This window comes from Xenopus laevis, chromosome 6S (genome assembly GCF_017654675.1).
Source record: "Xenopus laevis strain J_2021 chromosome 6S, Xenopus_laevis_v10.1, whole genome shotgun sequence".
Taxonomy (NCBI): domain Eukaryota; kingdom Metazoa; phylum Chordata; class Amphibia; order Anura; family Pipidae; genus Xenopus; species Xenopus laevis.
In genome coordinates, this window is record NC_054382.1 from 10,233,056 (window position 1) to 10,251,832 (window position 18,777).

General features: G+C 38.6%; 1 protein-coding gene across 3 annotated transcripts in view; it reads left to right on the top strand.

Annotated features, from left to right (window-relative positions):
- The window catches only part of LOC108719662 (dipeptidyl aminopeptidase-like protein 6), a 757,132-nt gene that overhangs the window by 664,526 nt on the left and 73,829 nt on the right, over positions 1–18,777 (top strand). For all 3 annotated transcript variants that reach the window (XM_041567354.1, XM_041567352.1, XM_041567353.1), the window contains exon 7: positions 5,464–5,545. In XM_041567354.1, the coding sequence (XP_041423288.1) occupies positions 5,464–5,545 (82 nt within the window). The remainder of the gene's footprint in view (positions 1–5,463; positions 5,546–18,777) is intronic.

Below are 18,777 nucleotides of genomic sequence, written 5' to 3' on the forward strand. Positions count from 1 at the left end.
TGGATGTCTGCTACTTTAAGGTCGATTTAGCAAGTACATTTTTCGACTACGGTAAAAATGTCTGTTGTAAGCAAATGAAACAAACACAAAACAAGCCGATACAACAATGTATTAACTTTTTTCTATGCAACACTTGTTTCTGTAATTGCCATGATAAGCATTCACTTGAGTGAATTATGTTTCTCTATGTAATATACTGAACACAAAGCAGAAAAATCTGCTTCTGAAAGACAATAATTTAATTAGAAGATTTAGGAAAGCAGAACTCCATCAGATGGGTAATTGAGCTGTTGCCAGGAATAGTAATCCCACCCTTTATAAGGCCAGTCAGGAGACATATAAGAGTGGCACCAGACCTTGGCATGTTAAAAAAACAAAACAATAAAATTGTTGTTTTTAATCAAAAGAAAATGTGCCTATGGTGTCTGTGCCTTTTCTCTTACTTCTTCATTCTTATTATTATTTTGTACCTTAGACTTGTGTTTATATAATATATATCTGGAACGGTCTAAATCCTAAAACGGACGAATGGCTAGTGTCAGAGGGTTGATAGTTGTCAACCCCGCCCTCTATGACGCCATAACGCTATATGGCCCAAGGCAGGATGGACTTTAAGGACTAATGGTCTACTGTGGACAATGGTCACTCATATAGCTTATACTAGGCCATACAAACAAAAGATCATCACTCTGTTACTTAAATTCCAGAGTGTCAGCATAACGCCAGTCTGTCTGATGGGGGCCCCTTACTGCTGAAGTGCTGCTCAAATTACTGGAAATACCACAATGGCCTTGGATAGCCGATAGCTGATTGCGAGGCTGTGGACCGTTGGAGCTAGGCACAGTATGTTACAACATTCCTTTGATAACATGTAAGACTAAGTAAATCATTTAGACATTAATTGTACAAGGAGGAGACAGACTATGTATGGTATTTCCGTGAAACCCTTGTCACACTTATTGTAAATGCCTTCTGAAAGTTATATAATGCCTGGACCAAGAGGTGTGTCTTTGGTAAGTCCTTGGCTGACATTCTGTGTGTTACTCCAACAGCTTACCCAGACAAAACTGTTATGTTGTATTATGTAAGAATAAATTGCCTGACTATTACTAAAGGTTTTCCTTTACTGAGTTTTGTCTTACACGAGGTCAAAATGGTACTACTAAAAATACCATCACTTGCCAGTCTAACATCTCTAAAACTAAGGGTATTGATATAAACAAAAAGAACACCAAGAGCCCCAATAGTGTAGTATGTATTGGTAAGGGATAATGAAATAAGAGTAGATAACATATACTCACAAACCAAGGTTACCAATAGGCAACCACTGTAAAGGCAGGTGGGGAGATTGTCCTGACCCCACTCAGGATTAAGAAGTCGCTCTCTGTAGATAGAAAAAGGGTATCAACCCTCCACCCAGGGTGGACTTAGTATTGTATAAAAAGAACAGAGGCGCCAAAAGAATAAAAGGATATAAACGAGTTTAAAAACCATTGGAGTTCGTTAATAAATTTTGACTGCTTAATTACAGTTGTTTTGTGTCTGCTTGGAGGAGGTAAGTCCACTACTGCCTCCTCTGATTACCAAGTTTTGGTTTTTAAACTCGTTTATATCCTTTTATTCTTTTGGCGCCTCTGTTCTTTTTATACAACGGTATTGATATAAAGTTGGTCTTCTCTTTGCTGATAAATCAAACATCTGCTCTTCTGGGAAGGTATCTACTAGATGTTGGAACATTGTTGTTGGAATTTATTTGGGATGTGTTGGGATGTTGTGAATTGAAGCCAAAGCTGATCAGTTTGGTTGACTGTTTAAGTCAATCAAGTTCCACGACCACCTCAACAAACCAATTCTATATGGACTTTATTTTGTACATAGGGGCATTTTGGTGTTAAAACAGGAAAGGGCCTTCCTCAAACTGTTTCCAAGTAAAAAGCATAGACTTGTAAAAAATGTCATTGTATGACGTAGTAATTGTATGACTAATTCCAATAATTTGAATGGGTGCACATATACTATTGATCATGTAGAGTATATAAAAAGCAAAGAAAAGAAAATTTGAAAGATGAGAAAGGCTTATATTGACACTATAGAGGTACTGGGTATGACTGCGCACCACACCTCAATCAAGTATTAGAATTTATCATGGGGTTTGGAATATAATGTGTTGGGTTTAAGTCCTTCTTTTGAGGTCCAATATTTGTTTAGAGAACCTTACATAGAGAGGTTACAGATATCTGTCATACTATTATAGTTCTAGGGCTCTTCAGGGCATATGTTCATTATACACATTAGTCAATGCCACAGTGGAACATACAATTTAAGTTCCCCAGCACATTCATACAACACATTAGGAGGAAAACCCTGCAAACATACAAAAACTTTGCAAAACGTGCCCTGGTCAGAATCAAGTCCTGTGCAACAAAGCAGTATTGCTAAATAATCATTCACCCAATATATCATCTAATGTCATTGCCATGCTCCCCCTTTCCATTAGGACACCCGTTAAAAATCTTTTTTTTGTTAATGAGTTCTAGTACAAGTGTGACCACATAAAAGCATTTGAAGTGGTTGTGGGTGTTTCCAGGCATTTTGATGCTGTGCTTCAGGATATTGTGCCACTTAAACTGCCTGGGGTGATATTGCCCTAAGTATATGTCAGCGCCCAATGTGTTAACCGGTGAAGCTGGTTTAATTGCAGTTAAAAGTAATTCTTCAGTGTCAAGTGTTCTTCAGTTCTTGCCATGACCATATACTTCTCTTCCTAATCTTAGACACTATACTTATCTGATTTCCCACTGCATCAGTATCTGGGATATAACTGCACTTAATCATTCTGATGTACCAATTAGTGAAACCTTTAGCTTGGATGCTTACACAGACTTAGTGAGATAGAACTATAACGTGCCTCTCGGCTTTCGTCCTCATTCCCTCCTTGGTCATTGACCCTCCTCTCTTCCTCATTTGCTTTGCTTTAATTAGCCAACCATTTCTCACTCAAACTCTGAGCTGGGCTTACAACATAAATATTTAAGTGCAAGTCTTGAGTTTGCTGTTCATGGCTTACTTTTATTAAAGGGCATGTAAAGTCTAAAATAGAATAAGGCTAGAAATGCTGTATTTTGTATACTAAATATAAACATGAACTTACTGCACCACAAGCCTAATCAAACACATGATTTATGCTTTCAAAGTTGGCCACAGGGGGTCACCATCTTGTAACTTTGTTATACATCTTTGAAGGACTAAGACTGTGCACATGCTCAGTGTGGTCTGGGCTGCTTAGGGATCATCATAAACAAAGCTGCTTGAGTTCTGCATGGCTGGGAAGTAAGGCGGGGGCTCCCCCTGCTGTTCATAATTATGATTGTTTCCCTGCTCAGCAGTTAGGGACCATCTGACAATTCCTATCCACAGCAGTAAATGAAGGGAGCATTTCACTGCATACAGTCAGGTTTCTTATAAAAACGGCACACATTTTTTAATTAAAGTATATTGGGGATAGGTATCTTTTTCATTAAAGAAAGTAAAAATGGGATTTTATTTTTTTGCCTTTACATGCCCGTTAAACTTTGCAGCTGAGAGGTTAGAATACCAGCACATTGGGCATTCCTAGACAAATCTGTTCACTCAGCTATATTTGATCAGGTTTATGGGAGATAGCTCATAGTACAAGTTGATCCAGGGACTGGTCCCATTGCCATTTTGGAGTCAGGAAGGATTTTTCCCCCTCTGAGGCAAATTGGAGAGACTAGTAGCTCTCATTTGTCAAAATAACAAAAGCAACCAGCGCTAGCCCTTTATTACGCTGCTGAACTTGTACTGAACACGTTTCACAGAAAAGCTTCACAGCGACCTCCAACATTTTTGATACTGATACAGAGCGGAGGACATTGTGTCAAGCTACACTACAAGTTGTCCAGTAGGATCACAGAGCTCTGTGAATGGTTTTGTTCTGTTGGAAATTCCACTACCCAAACTTTTTTGTGTGTTAAACTCTTTAATGTTGTAATGATAGCCTTTAGATTGAAGTCCATGTTACTCGAGTAGTGATTGAAAGACCAGGCTTGGCCTTAAGACCTTCTCCCCATTAGGTAATAAAAGGCACTTAGTGGCATGTTTACTAACATTGGAGATAAATGTCTGGAGAGATTTCTGCACATAGCAACCAATCAGTCCTTTGCTTTTGTTTTCTAACTTATAGGTGGCTGTTTAAATCTAAATGCTGATTGGCTGCCATGGGCAACATCTCCAGGAATCTATTCAGATATTTATCCCCAATGTTAGTAAACATGCACTGTACTGAAGGCGCATGAGTCGGATTCTTCTTCGGATAGAGACACTATATGAAAGAACTGTATAAAATCTTCCTTTATTGGTTAAAGGAGAAGGAAAGGTTAAAACTAAGTAAGCCTTATCAGAGTCCCCTGTCAAAAGAAACACCACATTTCTTTCCTTCTATTGTGTACACATGGGCTTCTGTATCAGACTTCCTGCCTTCACCTTAAACCTCATTGCCCTGGGCAAGAGCATGCTCAGTTTGCTCCTCTCCCCCCCCCCTCCCTTCTCTACTGTAATCTGAGCCCAGAGCAGGGAGAGAGACTCAGACAGGAAGTGATGTCACACAAGCTAATATGGCAGCTCCTATCCTAAACAAACAGAGAGTTTCTAGAGCTTTTTACTCAGGTATGGTAAAACATTCCACAGAATAAATATAGCATTCTAGCTTGCACTATTGCAGCTAATCTATTGGCAATAAAATGCCTCCGTAGTTTTCCTTCTCCTTTAAACTTAGTTAAAATCACATGAATCTGGATGAGCAGAGCAGGGGAGTTTATGGCTCAACGCGTTTCGTGACTTAGTAAACATGCCCCTATTATATTTTCCCAGGAGCAGTAACCCATGCTTTTAAACAGGTGACCAGTAAATTCTTCCTGCTGATTGGTTTCTGCTCCTGAGAAAACTTAGTGCCTTATTACATTTGGGGGGAGGGGTCTGTCTTTTATTATAAATGTACACGGTTACAGCAGTACACTGGAAAAAGTGTTCAGAAAGTGATATAGTGGCTCAAAATAGACATACACATGTCCCTACCCCCTACTTTTGACCATAGGTGGGATTGCGTTGATCAACTGTATTAGCACTTTGTACCTAAAATTATTTTAGCAGCACTCCAGCTGTGTGTATGGAGCATTTTATTTTAAATGTAGACCTCCAATGATTTTAACAGAATGATCAGACAGCTTATAAATGTATCGGGCTTGCTTTTGCAACAGACTTTTCAAGTTACTATGCAGCCACAATATAGACAAATTATTGGAATTTTTTTAAAGGCAGAATATGGAGTTTTTGGTATATCATTGATGCATAGGATTATTCAATGGATAAATATCAGTTATTTGAATAAGTACCAATGGACACAATTCTATTTTGAACATTTTTCTTCTTTGTCTTTCATTATAGGGAACATCGTATTTTAAATCCACCAGAGGTTCGAAATGCACAACTTCAGTATGCAGGGTGGGGACCTAAAGGCCAACAGCTGGTAAGATCCGACTCTACTTTCCAAGCAGCAAAAGAACATGATAGATGAGCATAAGAAAGCTTTTCCAGAGCCACAACACAAGTCTAAGAAGCTCAGATACTTTTAGAGCACCAACACTTTATAGTCTTATTAAAAAAAGAGTTGGTTGATGAGTGATATCCATGGATATTGGATACTTTCATGGAAAATGATAAAAAAATTATATTTGCGAATTCATATAAGGCTTTCTTAACTCTTCTTGGAGATCCTGGACTTCAGACAGTGTCAGGCTGTGATCTTGGGAACTTCCTTCCACAATCTGAGTGCCGGTGGAACCGAGGGAGGCTTTACTTTAAAATTTTACTTTTGCCATCATGTGGGCAATAATCTTTCTTTGACAGTTTGCAACAATTTTTTAACTGTTTATTTTGTATGATTTTTGAAACTCTCCAGCTTGAAATGAATCTCTAATAAATAGGGTCATTGATTATAGCAGCTAAGTATATTTTTTAAATGCTGCACATATAAATAGAAAGATGAATAATAAAATAACAAAAACAAAAAAACCCAGTCTCAATATAAACTAGTAACCAGATAACTATTTAAGTTTAGCTTTGGAAGGAGCAGAACAGGCATCCTGAACCCTATTATTACTGCTGTAGCTGCCTGAAACCCCCCAACAAAGCCCAAGGTCCCTGTCTTGACTCAAGCTTCTACCTCTAACCACTGGCTTTCGTTTCGGGAGGAGCCCTCCACTTTTTGGATACTGCCAGGTCTTAAAGTGAGAGGACCAAGGGGGAGTTCTGGACAGACAAGGAGACTGTAACGAAAACAGAATGGACAGGGAACAGAGAGAGAATAGTCATGGAACAGGCTGGATCAATACCAGTCAGACAGGGCAGTACCAAATCAGAAGAGAGGAACGTAGTTGGGATCACAGACCGTGGTCAATTTCTCCCCATCCATCAGTAGTGCAGTACAATAATGAGATCCGAGAGGATGGTCAAGAACAGGCAGAGGTCTGTACAGGCAGCTGTCAAAAACAGGATCAGACAGAATTAACGCAACCAGGAACGTTGGAACATAGACCTACTTTGGGCAATAAGTCAATGCAGAGCAGGACCTTCACTGTCTGCTAACATAGGCCAGGTTTGACTCCAGGCAGGATATTAAAATTTTTCTATATAATAATGTTCATATGTTGATTGGACAGGTTATTCCATCAGTTGTACAGTTGTACGTTTTATGGTGCAAAATAACTGCTTTTTCAATTTTCAGTTTTATTACATACATTGCATACTGATTTTACTTTAATTCCCTCCTACCTCACAAGAGGCATGCGAGTATAGAAGGGAATTATTTAGTTACAAACTCTCATGAAGCTAATCCTAAAAAATTGCTCCTTCCCCTCAACTGTACTCAAAAAAAATGAAAGCTTTTATTATAAAAAAAAGTAGAAATTAGGTGTTGGGGCATGAGCATAAAAATAATAGCCCCCACCTTAAGATGTGTTTATTGGTACAGGTATGGGACCTTTTATCCAGAATGCTCGGGACCTGGGGTTTTCCGCATAACGTATCTTTCCGTAATTTGGTCGGCTAGAAATTCATATAAACATTAAATAAACTGAAGAGGCTGGTTTTGCTTGCAATAAGGATTAATTAAAGCTTAGTTGGGATCAAGTACAAGCTACTGTTTTATTATTACAGAGAAAAAGGAAATCATTTTTAAAAATTTAGATTATTTGGATAAAATGGAGTCTATGGGAGACAGCCATTCCGTAATTCGGAGCTTTCTGGATATCGGGTTTCCGGATAAGGGATCCTATACCTGTAGTGAGTTTTGTACAAGAGTTATTCAATAGCAAAGGGGTCAGTGTTGTAAGCAGGATGCATTTATCCCAATGCATTTGGTCTTATCATTATTCAGTTTGGATAACTCTTGAGATGTTCTGGCTCTCGGGCACTGCCTGATGGTACTGGTGACTTTGATAAATGCACCTACTTTCTTTTCATCATTAGATCTGCCTTTATACTTCTTACATTGTACAGCACAATAGTGCCAGACAGACGTGAGTAGGTGACTAGAAAAGCATCAATCTTTTTTATTTTGCTCTTAGATTGAGAAATGCATCAGAACACACTCTGGCCAACAAACAGCACTTAAAATAATCAATCCCTTTACGTGGTACATCTTGGGGCCATTGATCAAGGCACACAGAAGACATTGGTGGCAAAGTGCTTTTAATGCCCTCCAATTAAATAACAATGAGGTTTCAGTAAACAAAGGGAGCAGAGGCCCATTATCTCAGTAATGTAGACGTTTGTCTTGGCATATTTCCCGTGTAATACAAGTCAAGTTAATGGTTACACCAGTATGGAAAATATAGGTTACTGAAATATTTTTTCAGTGAGACTAAATAGGTTTATTTGAAGGTTTAGAGGAATGGAAGTGAAATACAAACACATTGTATTTTTGTGTTCATTCTGACTAGTTGATTTCAGCATAAATAAGTGGAATGGAGTTAAATGAGTTGTATATAATTACCCAGATGGGTGCCAGTGGTTCTTTAAGGGTAAGGCCACACGAGGAGATTCGGGGAGATTTTGTCGCCTGGCGACTAATCGCCTTGTCTTTTGCCCGACTATCTCCCTGAACTGCCTTGACGTTTTTCCCCATAGGCTACAATGCAAAGTCGCCTCAGTGAGGCAACTTCAGGTGACTATAGAAAACGCATCGCCGCGTGTGCATTAGCGCAGGCGACTTTTCATTCTAGCCTATGGGGAAAAACGCAGAGGCAGTTCGGGAAGATAGTCGCGCAAAAGACGAGGCGATTAGTCGCCAGGCGACACAATCTCCCCGAATCTCCTCGTGTAGCCTTACCTTAACAGTCAATAAGAATCTGTTAAACAGCTCACAGTGCTTACATTCCCCAAACTGCTTTTAGGGCAGTGACACACCAGGAGATTAATCACTAGCGATAAATCGCTGCTTCTCTGGGCAACTAATCTGCACTCTCCAGTAAAAGCTTTCCCATAGGAAATAATGTGAATCGCTGGTGGTAAAACCCATGTGTCGCTCCAGTCTCCCAAAATTGCTTGAAGTTTCCTCTTGTAGCGATTTTGGGAGACTGGAGCAACACATGGGTTTTACCACCAGCGATTCACATTATTGCCTATGGGAAAGCTTTTTACTGGAGGGTGCAGGAGATTAGTTGCCCAGAGAAGCAGCGATTTATCGCTAGCGATTAATTTCCTGATGTGTCACTGCCCTTATAGTGAAGTACTGCACTATTGAGTTGCTCATCTGGTCTACTAACCTCATTCATACTCTTCAGTTAGGCTAAAGGATACTCTTACTAGTCATTATTCACATGGTTCCTTTAGTCCAACATGAGATTTCCCTGCAGCCACCTGCTCACTCTTCAATGGGGAAAAGAGTTGCACTGCTACGGACATCATGGGGTTGCCTGACACTAGTTCTCTTACATTCCTACCAAAGCAAAACCCTATCTTGACAGGTATTTTCCATCCCATACTCCTTACTGGAGATCTAACAATTGTATTTATCTGATATTTCACAGGGTTGGATATCAGCTACATCCCAACAATACAATGATAAAAAAAAATCAAATAGCTGAAGTGGTTTTAGACATTTCTAAAAGTATGTGATTATCTGCCTGTCCAATATCTTATTTCAAAACCACAGGTATTAAAGGACAAATAAAGGCATAATCATGGGCACCCCCAGTGATTATTCTTTTTCAGACCCTCTCTCAGATCCTCGGTGCTGCTCTTTACAGAAAACTGCATTGGCCTGGTGAAATATTGTAGGGAAAGCCAATCTTCCATATTGCTTGAAGTGCATTGCTAAAATTGAAAACCAAACTGTTTGCTCTATTGTGCATGCACACAAACCAGAGCAGCAAGGATTCCAGAGACCAGAAGAAATATGGAGGTACAGTACTCCAATAGTACCCTAGGCCAATGTCTAACAAATCCCCCCCAGTGATTAAGCCTTTGATTTTTCCTTAATAGACTGTTGATCCTCTGCTTGCTACTAAAACATTTTACTCTGCTTAGAAGGTTTCCTCTAGATGTTGGAGCATTGTTGGTGGGTTTGACTTCCATACATATGTAAGAGGTTGGATGCTGATATTAAGGTTCAGGCCTGGCTTGCAATGCTGTCATAGTTAATCTTGCAGGTGTTCATCCAGGTTGAGGTTGCGTCAAGTTCTACTTCCATCTCAGTCCATTCCCATCTCACAGAAATGTCAACAATGTCATTGTATGTTCTACTGCCATCTATGTTGGCAATGATGGGCCAATTCCACTTTATAGTAGGGTTGTCTGCATACTTTTTGGCCATATAGTACATATGCTTAGTTGGTTAATCATCATTTGGTTGTTCAGATGGTAACTAAAGATGATTGCTAAGTAATGTCACCTATAGCCCTTATGTGAGTTCATAGCAAAGCATTTTTAGATTGGTGAACCCATTCCCAAGTCACAGTAGATAAAATGGTCCCAGTTCTGAAACTTGTCGTCCTAAGAATAAAAAAAGAGGACCTTTTTCCATTCCTACTCTTGGACAAGACATACTCATAAAAAAAAATCTGACAGGTCTAATGCAGTAAAAGGCAGCTTCCCTCAGGCAATAACCTTTAAACGGATTGTGAGCAGGTCAGCACAAAATGAGCTCTGCTAAACGTGCTTCCTCTGAAACAAATTAAGCCCCTCGCTGGCAAAAAAAAAAAGATCTGCAATGTTTTGCTGCACAAATCATTAGTAGAACTGATGTAGATGGAAAACGGATTGCATCAATGAATTAATAAAAAAAAAAACCCTTGCAACCATAAAACAGAAATGATAATTGACTTGTCTTCCTGTAACAACCAAATTATTTATCAGGCCAATTGGGAATAATGTAGTTGGAGCCCTATAGCTGTTCTGTTGTAATGGAGGGCACCAGTGCCAAAATCCAGCCATCTGTTTACTGAAGCACAAATGCTGTTGTGCAGGTTGGGGAGAAATGTTAGTACAGGTATGGGACCTGTTATCCAGAATTCTTGGGACCTAAGGTATTCCGGATAACAGATCTTTCCATAATTTGGGTCTTCATGCCTTAAGTCTACTAGAAATTAATTTAAACGTCATGTAAAGTCTAAAATAGAATAAGGCTAGAAATGCTGTATTTTGTATACTAAATATAAACATGAACTTACTGCACCACAAGCCTAATCAAACAAATGATTTATGCTTTCAAATTTGGCTACAGGGGGTCACCATCTTGTATCTTTGTTAAACATCTTTGCAAGACTAAGACTGTGCACATGCTCAGTGTGGTCTGGGCTGCTTAGGGATCGTCATAAACAAAGCTGCTTGAGTTCTGCATGGCTGGGAAGTAAGGCGGGGGCTCCCCCTGCTGTTCATAAGTATGATTGTTTCCCTGCTCAGCAGTTAGGGACCATCTGACAATTCCTATCCACAGCAGTAAATGAAGGGAGAATTTCACTGCATACAGTCAGGTTTCTTATAAAAAACAATACACATTTTTTAATTAAAGTATATTGGAGATAGGTTTCTTTTTCATTAACAAAAGTAAAAATGGGATTTTATTTTATTGCCTTTACATGCCCTTTAAACATTAAATAAACCCAATACGCTGGTTTTGCTTCCAATAGGGATTAATTATATCTTAGTTGGGATCAAGTACAGGCAACTGTTTTATTATTACAAATAAAAAGGAAATCGTTTTTAAAAATTTGGATTATTTGGATAAAATGGAGTCTATGGGAGACAGCCATTCTGCAATCCGGAGCTTTCTGGATATCGGGTTTCTGGATAATGGATCCTATACCTGTAGTCCATTAGCTTTTTATATAATTTTCCTACCATATTATGTAAGGCACAATGGCTTATTAAAAGATAAGAGGGAGGGTTATGGGTTCATGTTAGATGCAATATGATACCCTTGTATATACAATATATAATTTTTACAATTTCTCAATGTGAGCTTAATGAATAAGACTGATGCTAAGGATACTTTGTGCCTTTTGTTTAAAATAAGAAAAAACAGCCACTGAATCAGATAATAAAACCACTGTCACCACTTTAACTCTCTGAGTCACTGTTTGCAGAGATGTAGGTCCTAAAAGGAATGATCAAACCACAAAGACACAAACTGAAAAATGAGCTGCTCCAAATCTCATTGCCTACGAAAGGTGGAACTCGTTCTCACCATTTTAAACACATTACGGGGAGAGGAGTCCAGAGAGAGAAAAAAATGCCATAAGTCATTCATAATATTTTTTTTTTAAATGTAAAATATTATTTTTCATAAAAATAATTGGCATAATCAACTTTTAGGACAAATCATATATATTGTGCTCATGTTTAGAAAAAAATATATGAAGTAGTGACATTTTTTTTTTTTCTCCGCCTAATTTGCCCTCATCAACCCAAGCCCAACCTCATGCAATGCATTGTGTTAACTTATATATCTGGTTATCTTTTACATCACAGGAGGGGGGGGACAGAGCAACTCATGAAAATAACAGCTGGTCAAGACTTTTTGCCTTTAACAAAGGTTGTTTGTATGAGACGAGGGGGGTTGATATCTGGTTACAGGAGAGTAAGGGGTTTCAACCTGACCCCCAACACACACCTAAAGTACTTTGGTATATATTTCCCCTTTACTATAACAGATTTAGATTTGAGTAACTTCCCCATGGGTTATTTTGCCAAAATACAAATATTTTATGTGTTGTTATGTTTAGTAAAAGGAAGTTCTGTACCAACTCACAAGTGTTACAAACCTAAACAGCTATCTTTTAAATTCTAGGTATGCTACCTTAATTCCTCTTTATACACAGTATATTGCCTTAGTATACAATCCCTGCCAGTCCAGCATATTACTCTAGATCAGGGATCCCTAACCAGTGGCTCACAAGCAACATGATGCTCATTAACCACTTGGAAGTTGCTCCAGTAGCCTCAAAGCAGGTGCTTCTTTTTGGAGGCAAGTTTTGGTTGAAAAACATGTGTACTGCAAAACAGAGTCTCCTGTAGGCTGCCAGTCCAAATAGGGGCTACCAAATAGCCAATCACAGTCCTTATTTGGCACCACAAGAATCATTTTAATGCTTGTGTTGCTCCCCAACTCTTTTTACATCTGAAAATGTTTTATGGGATAAAAAATGTTGGGGACCCTGCTCCAGATAAAGCTTCATCCTCCTGTTATTGAACTCCAGAAGTAACAAAAGGCCAAACTGGTTTCAATCTGTCAAGCAAATGCAGATTTGGTGGATATCAAAGTTTCAGACAAACAAATAACATACGAACATGTCTGACTTTGCCAGAGAAACTGCAAAATTAAAGGCCAAAGTATATGGTACATTATCATAATCATGATAACGGACAATATCAGCAGGGAGGATGCAGTAGTGGATAAAGAGCAAAATATAAGAATAGAAGGAGAGGCTGATGGCAATAGTCTGGATGAAAGGGATCTCTTTCTAGTTTGTTTTACATTTTGCAATTAGGGTCTAAATTGCTTGCTGGAAGCCATAATCCAATACCAACCTATTAGGAATTAATTTACTTAATTTTAGAGTGGCATGTATTAGCTATTCACTCAGGCAGTATCCAATCAGCATGTGAAAGAAAATGAAATGATTTCAGCCTTGAAATCCTGTATGTTGAAAGATGTTTAACTTGAGTTTTGGTTTAGAAGGAGATGGAGTGGGGGACATGATGGTCAAATGGTGGTTAATCTGTTGTGCCTTCCATGACTGGATTAAAGTATGGCAAGGACGGAAGATGTATAATGTATAATATAATGTATAATATTGTTCTAGTTGCAGGGATTTCCCAACTTTTTACAACTGATATAGCTTCTTCTTTCAAATTATGACTTATGCGAATAGGCCATGATTTTGGCTTCATCCCATAATCCTCTGCTCTGAAAGCCCTCCTGCTAGTGTGATGTAGTATGATAATCCATTTGCAAGAAACCAACATGAAAGGTGTATGTTATCAATTAAAAAAAAAGCAAAATGTTGTTGAGTTAGAGGCAAGGCTTGACCAAGACCAGGCAAAGGACCATCAGGAACAACCCCTTTGTTTTTCCTTAGTATCCATGTGCGTAGATTTGTTCCCCGAGTGCCAGTTCTGGGAGGTTTATTTGCTCTACAAATATGGTTCTAAATCTGTTGTACCCAACACAGTTCATTAAGAATCTCAGTAATCATTTGCATCCTAAACAACTTGGATGGCATCTCGGTGGACACCATCAGCATTCTGGCTCCCTGACAATTTTATTGCCAACCTTTAGATTTAATTTAAAAGGATCATTAATCTTCAAAGTCATTTTGTAAATATGATGTAACTGTTGGCACAACATTGGTCACCTTACAAAATGGTCAAGGTGTCAGCTAAATAATCTGCAGTCCAGGCTGAGTGAATGCCAGAGAGCAGCTCACATTCATAAAAGATTATAATAAAATACAATAAAATCTGAATCTGCCGGTTTTACAAATCCCTTTTGAGAAAATAATCTCTATCTAATGGAATTCATGGTACGTCTGGGATTCCCTTAACCCCTGTAGGGATATTCGTTTTGTGTACATGGCAAGTACTGGCTAAATCCCAAACCGAATCCTGGATTGCGTGCATCCCTAGAATCAAGTAGGTTCCTGGTTGGGCATAAAAGGCCATTGGTGAGGGCTGGTACTAGCAGGGGGTTTAATGCTTGATTTTCAGGGTCGATGTAATAATACCTTTATGTTATATACGCCCTCCACCTCCTCTTTCCAGTGTGCCTCCCGACTCGCCAAATCCGGAATTGATGCGCGCTGCACATCTGTTTTATTTGGCTCACTGCGCCTGATGTCATTGAAAATTCTGATATTTAAAGAGTTGTTCCTTGCCCAATGTAGGTCTAGTTTCTATTCCTGGGTGATGCTCATAGTTCTGATCTTCGTTCTTCACCTATGCCTGTCCTTGACTTCTTCTAATTTGCTGTCTGTACTGACGCCTGCCTGTTACTGACCATTCTTAGGATTCTGACTTTGTACTGCGCTACTGATTGGTATTGACAATGACCTGTGACCTCGTACTGCACTGTCTGTCTGTGTTCCCTATCCTTCCTGTACACATTTGGGTCCCTTGTCTGCCCAGAACTCTCCCCTTGGTCCTCTCACTTTAAGACCTTGTGGCATCCGAGTAGCAGAGGCCTCTTCGAAAGTTGGCTGTTGTGTTAGGAAGCATGAGCTGTGACGGGACCTTAGGGTTTGTTCTGGGATACCATACATTACAGTCAATAAATTTGCTGTTCATTGCATTTTTAAGCTTGAAGGTGGCAGTAGCTCTAGGGTTCCCTTTGTCAATTTTCCAACTTGCCTTTGATTCAGACCTGAAAGTATAAATTCGCCCTTATACTGTATGTTCTTAATATTTTTAGCTGCATTTGACCCCAGCTTCCCCATACACCAATGATAGGACAATTGTTATTTCCGCTCTACTAGTGATGGGCGAATTTGCGGCGTTTCGCTACAATTCGCGAAATGGCGAAAAAATTCGCGAAACGGCGCCAGCGTCCCGTTTTTGGCGCCGGCGCCCGTTTTTGACGCCGGCGTCCGTTTTTTCGGAAATTTTTTTTTTGACGCCGGCGAATTTTTGCCGCAAATTTTCGCAGGCATTTCGCAAATTTATTCGCTGGCGGCGAATCGCGCAAATTCGCCGCAAATTCGCGCCTGGTGAATAAATTCGCCCATCACTACGCTCTACCCAAAGACCAGCCCAATGGCCTCACACAAATTTTATAACTAATTCAAGACTAAAAGTAATGTTTAGAGTTGACAAATGGCCCATACTACTTCATCATGCAGAATTGTTGTCTTCTGAATTCAGAATGACAAATAAAGCTTCTTTTACTTTCTTTTGTACTTAAAGTTTTGGAGTTATTAGAAAAACATCCAAAAACCTACTTTAAAGCACGATTATATTTCCCAACAGTTACTGATTAAATATATCAGTGTAAATACAAGCAAACCAGAATCTGCTTTCAGTTGAAAATAAATGTTGGTTTCTTGCATGCTCCTTGATGAAATAAAGCAAATGTAAATTATTAAGTTGTTTTTTTTTGCATCCGCGGGCACATTTTCTCCTTGTGTTTACAAAAACCTATTTATCTTTATATCAGAAGCACCACAAATCAAAGAAACTTAATTATAGATTCTCTGCAAATGTAGAAATTGTTGTAAACTATATTCAAAGCCCAAAAAATAGGAGATTTTCTTGGAGAATAAATACACCCAAACAATGTAAGATACAGCACAGGAAAACAGTTTTACAGGGGGGAAAAATTCCGCCAATATCATCCAGTCTCACCCCACTCTGAGGTCTATAGATATCCAGGTGGGTTTATCAGATCCTGTCCAAACCTTCCATACTTAAAATTAACTGAAATACAATTTATAAATGCAAGAGTGGTGTGCAGAGCACAATTTTGCCACAAAGTGTAATTTTTTTACCCATAATGCAATATTTCCCCATTGTAATTGTGGTTATGCATTAAAAGAGACTGATTTGGGCTTGCATTTGTCATAGATCAGGTGCAAGTTGATTCTAGCCTTTTTCGAAGTGGAGTTGCTTCACTTCTGGAGCATGCTTTCAGCATGGCATTTGCATCAAGTCCCCTGTGAGCAATTCGGGTGCGACTATTGGTACAATCCACTGTGAGAACCTTGGGGGTTGCTCAAGTTCCAAGGTGGTAATAGGGTTCTCCAGGGTCATAGTCTTAGTTTGGCGTCATTCATCAGAAGAGGCAGGATGGGCACATTGGCAACCATGTGGAAGTAAAGGAGCATATTAATTTAAACATAGTTGGCCTCATAGAGAGGTTCATATTAAATTGCCTATACTTATAGTACTGAAGGTGGCAGTAGCTCCAGGTACGGATGTTTTTTTCATTCTTTAGGCACTATGCAATTTTGTTCTTCATTTAATAAATAAAAAGTAGTATCAAAATATGTATCAAAAAATGCTAAAAAGGTGAGTTTGCCTAGGCAGTAACCTTTCAAGGTACCTCAATTACATATCCCCCCTACTATAGACTCCTTCATGTCATGTTCTAAACTTAAGTTGTACTTGATCCTAACTAGTGATGGGCGAATAAATTCGTCAGGCGCGAATTCGTGGCAAATTTCTGCGTTTCGCAACCGGCAAATACATTTTCGAAAGTGGCGCGAAAGTTCGCAGGAGTCAAAAAATTTTGGACGCGTGTCGGAAAAGTCTCTCGGTCACAACCCTTGCACGTCAACATTATTCGGACGCCCATTGACTTTAACACCGACATCAAAATTGACGCAAGTGTCAGAATTTACGCGGGCTTCAAAATTGATGCAGATGGCAAAATACGCGTTTCGCTTATTTTTCGCCAGGGCAAAACGGGACAAATTTGCCCATCACTAATCCCAACTAAGATATAATTAATCCTTATTGGAAGCAAAACCAGCCTATTGGGTTTATTTAATATTTACATGATTTCTAGTAGACTTAAGGCATGAAGATCCAAATTACAGAAAGATCCCTAATACAGAAAACCCCATGTCCCGAGCATTCTGGATAACACGTTCCCATACCTGTAGTAGTAATCACTGAAGATAGAAATGTTCTACTTCTTCTTTACCTATTAGCTGGGGGTTCATTCTGGCTGATGCGGATACAAATAATACTTATACTGTATATATATTCCCCAGTCTCCATCAGCCCATAGGCCACATGTATTTTCTAATTATGGTAATATTACTTTGTGCAGTGATGAGTGAATCTGTCCCATTTCACTTAGCTGAAAATTTTGCAAAAAACTTGCAAAACGCAAAGTCAATAGGTGACAATTTTTTTTATCATGTGACAGAAATTAAAGTTGACGTAACAAATTTAAACACTAGTAAATGCTCATTGCTCGGTAAATCTGGTTTATAAACCGTCTTCATGATGTATTTCTTACTGCTGTTTATATATTTATGAGTTTATGTGACTTTTTATTAAGCATACACTACAGTTTGGATGAACCTTTATATCAATGACAGTTGCCCTTTAAAGGTAAACTAATTTTGGACTTTTTTATTAGATTCTGAGATATGAGCGTAACAAATATGAAATTAATATGAAACAATAACTCCACCTTCTGATCATTTTTGGATTTGTTTTGTTTCCAAGATATTAGCAGTTTTTAAACGACTAATATAATTAATATGATACAACAGCTCAACCTCCTGGTCATTTTTTTTTACGGTTAAATGATATTAGGAGTTTTTAAACTACTAGTATAAGTAATATAAAACAACAGCTCCACCTTCTGATTATTTTGGATTTTTTTTTGTTTCTAAGATATTAGCAGTTTTTAAACTGCAAATATAATTGATATGATATAACAGCTCCACCTCCTGGTCATTTTTTTTTTTACGTTTCAATGATATTAGGAGTTTTTCATGTGATAAAAATTTTTTCGAAGCAAGACAAATTGTTCAACAAATTTTTTGACGCACAACAAAGTTTTTCACTCATTAAAGGAGAAGGAATGGCTAAAATTAATTAAGCTTTATCAGAAAGGTCTATATAAATACACCAGTAAACCCTCAAAGTAATGCTGCTCTGAGTCCTCTATCAAAAGAACACAACATTTCTTTCCTTTTATTGTGTACTCATGGGCTTCTGTATCAGACTTCCTGTTTTCAGCTTAAACCTCCAGGGCAGGGCTTGAGCATGCTCAGTTTGCTCCTCTCCCCCTCCCTGCTGTAATCTGAGCTCAGAGCTGTAAGTGAGCAGGGAGAGACTCAGGCAGGAAGTGATGTCACACCAAGCTTATATGGCTGCTTCTATCCTAAACAAACAGAGACAGTGTCTAGCGCTGTTTACTCAGGTATGGTAAAGCATTCTGCAGAATAAATATAGCATTCTATCTTGCACTATTGTGGCTAATCTGTTGGCAATAAACCGTCTTGGAGCTTTACTTCTCCTTTAAAATCTATAGGTTTCATTTTCACGGTGAAACCTTTTGAAAAAGGTTCTAAAGATATTAGCTATTTTGAAACTGCTAATATAATAAATATGAAACAACAATACTACCTGCTGGTGATTTTGGCTACACTCGCCTAAAATTTTCCACCTCATCCAGGATAAGAGTTTTCAGCTGTGGTTTTGGTCATTGTGATAAGAGTTGATAAAAGTTTTCAACTGTAGCCAGTC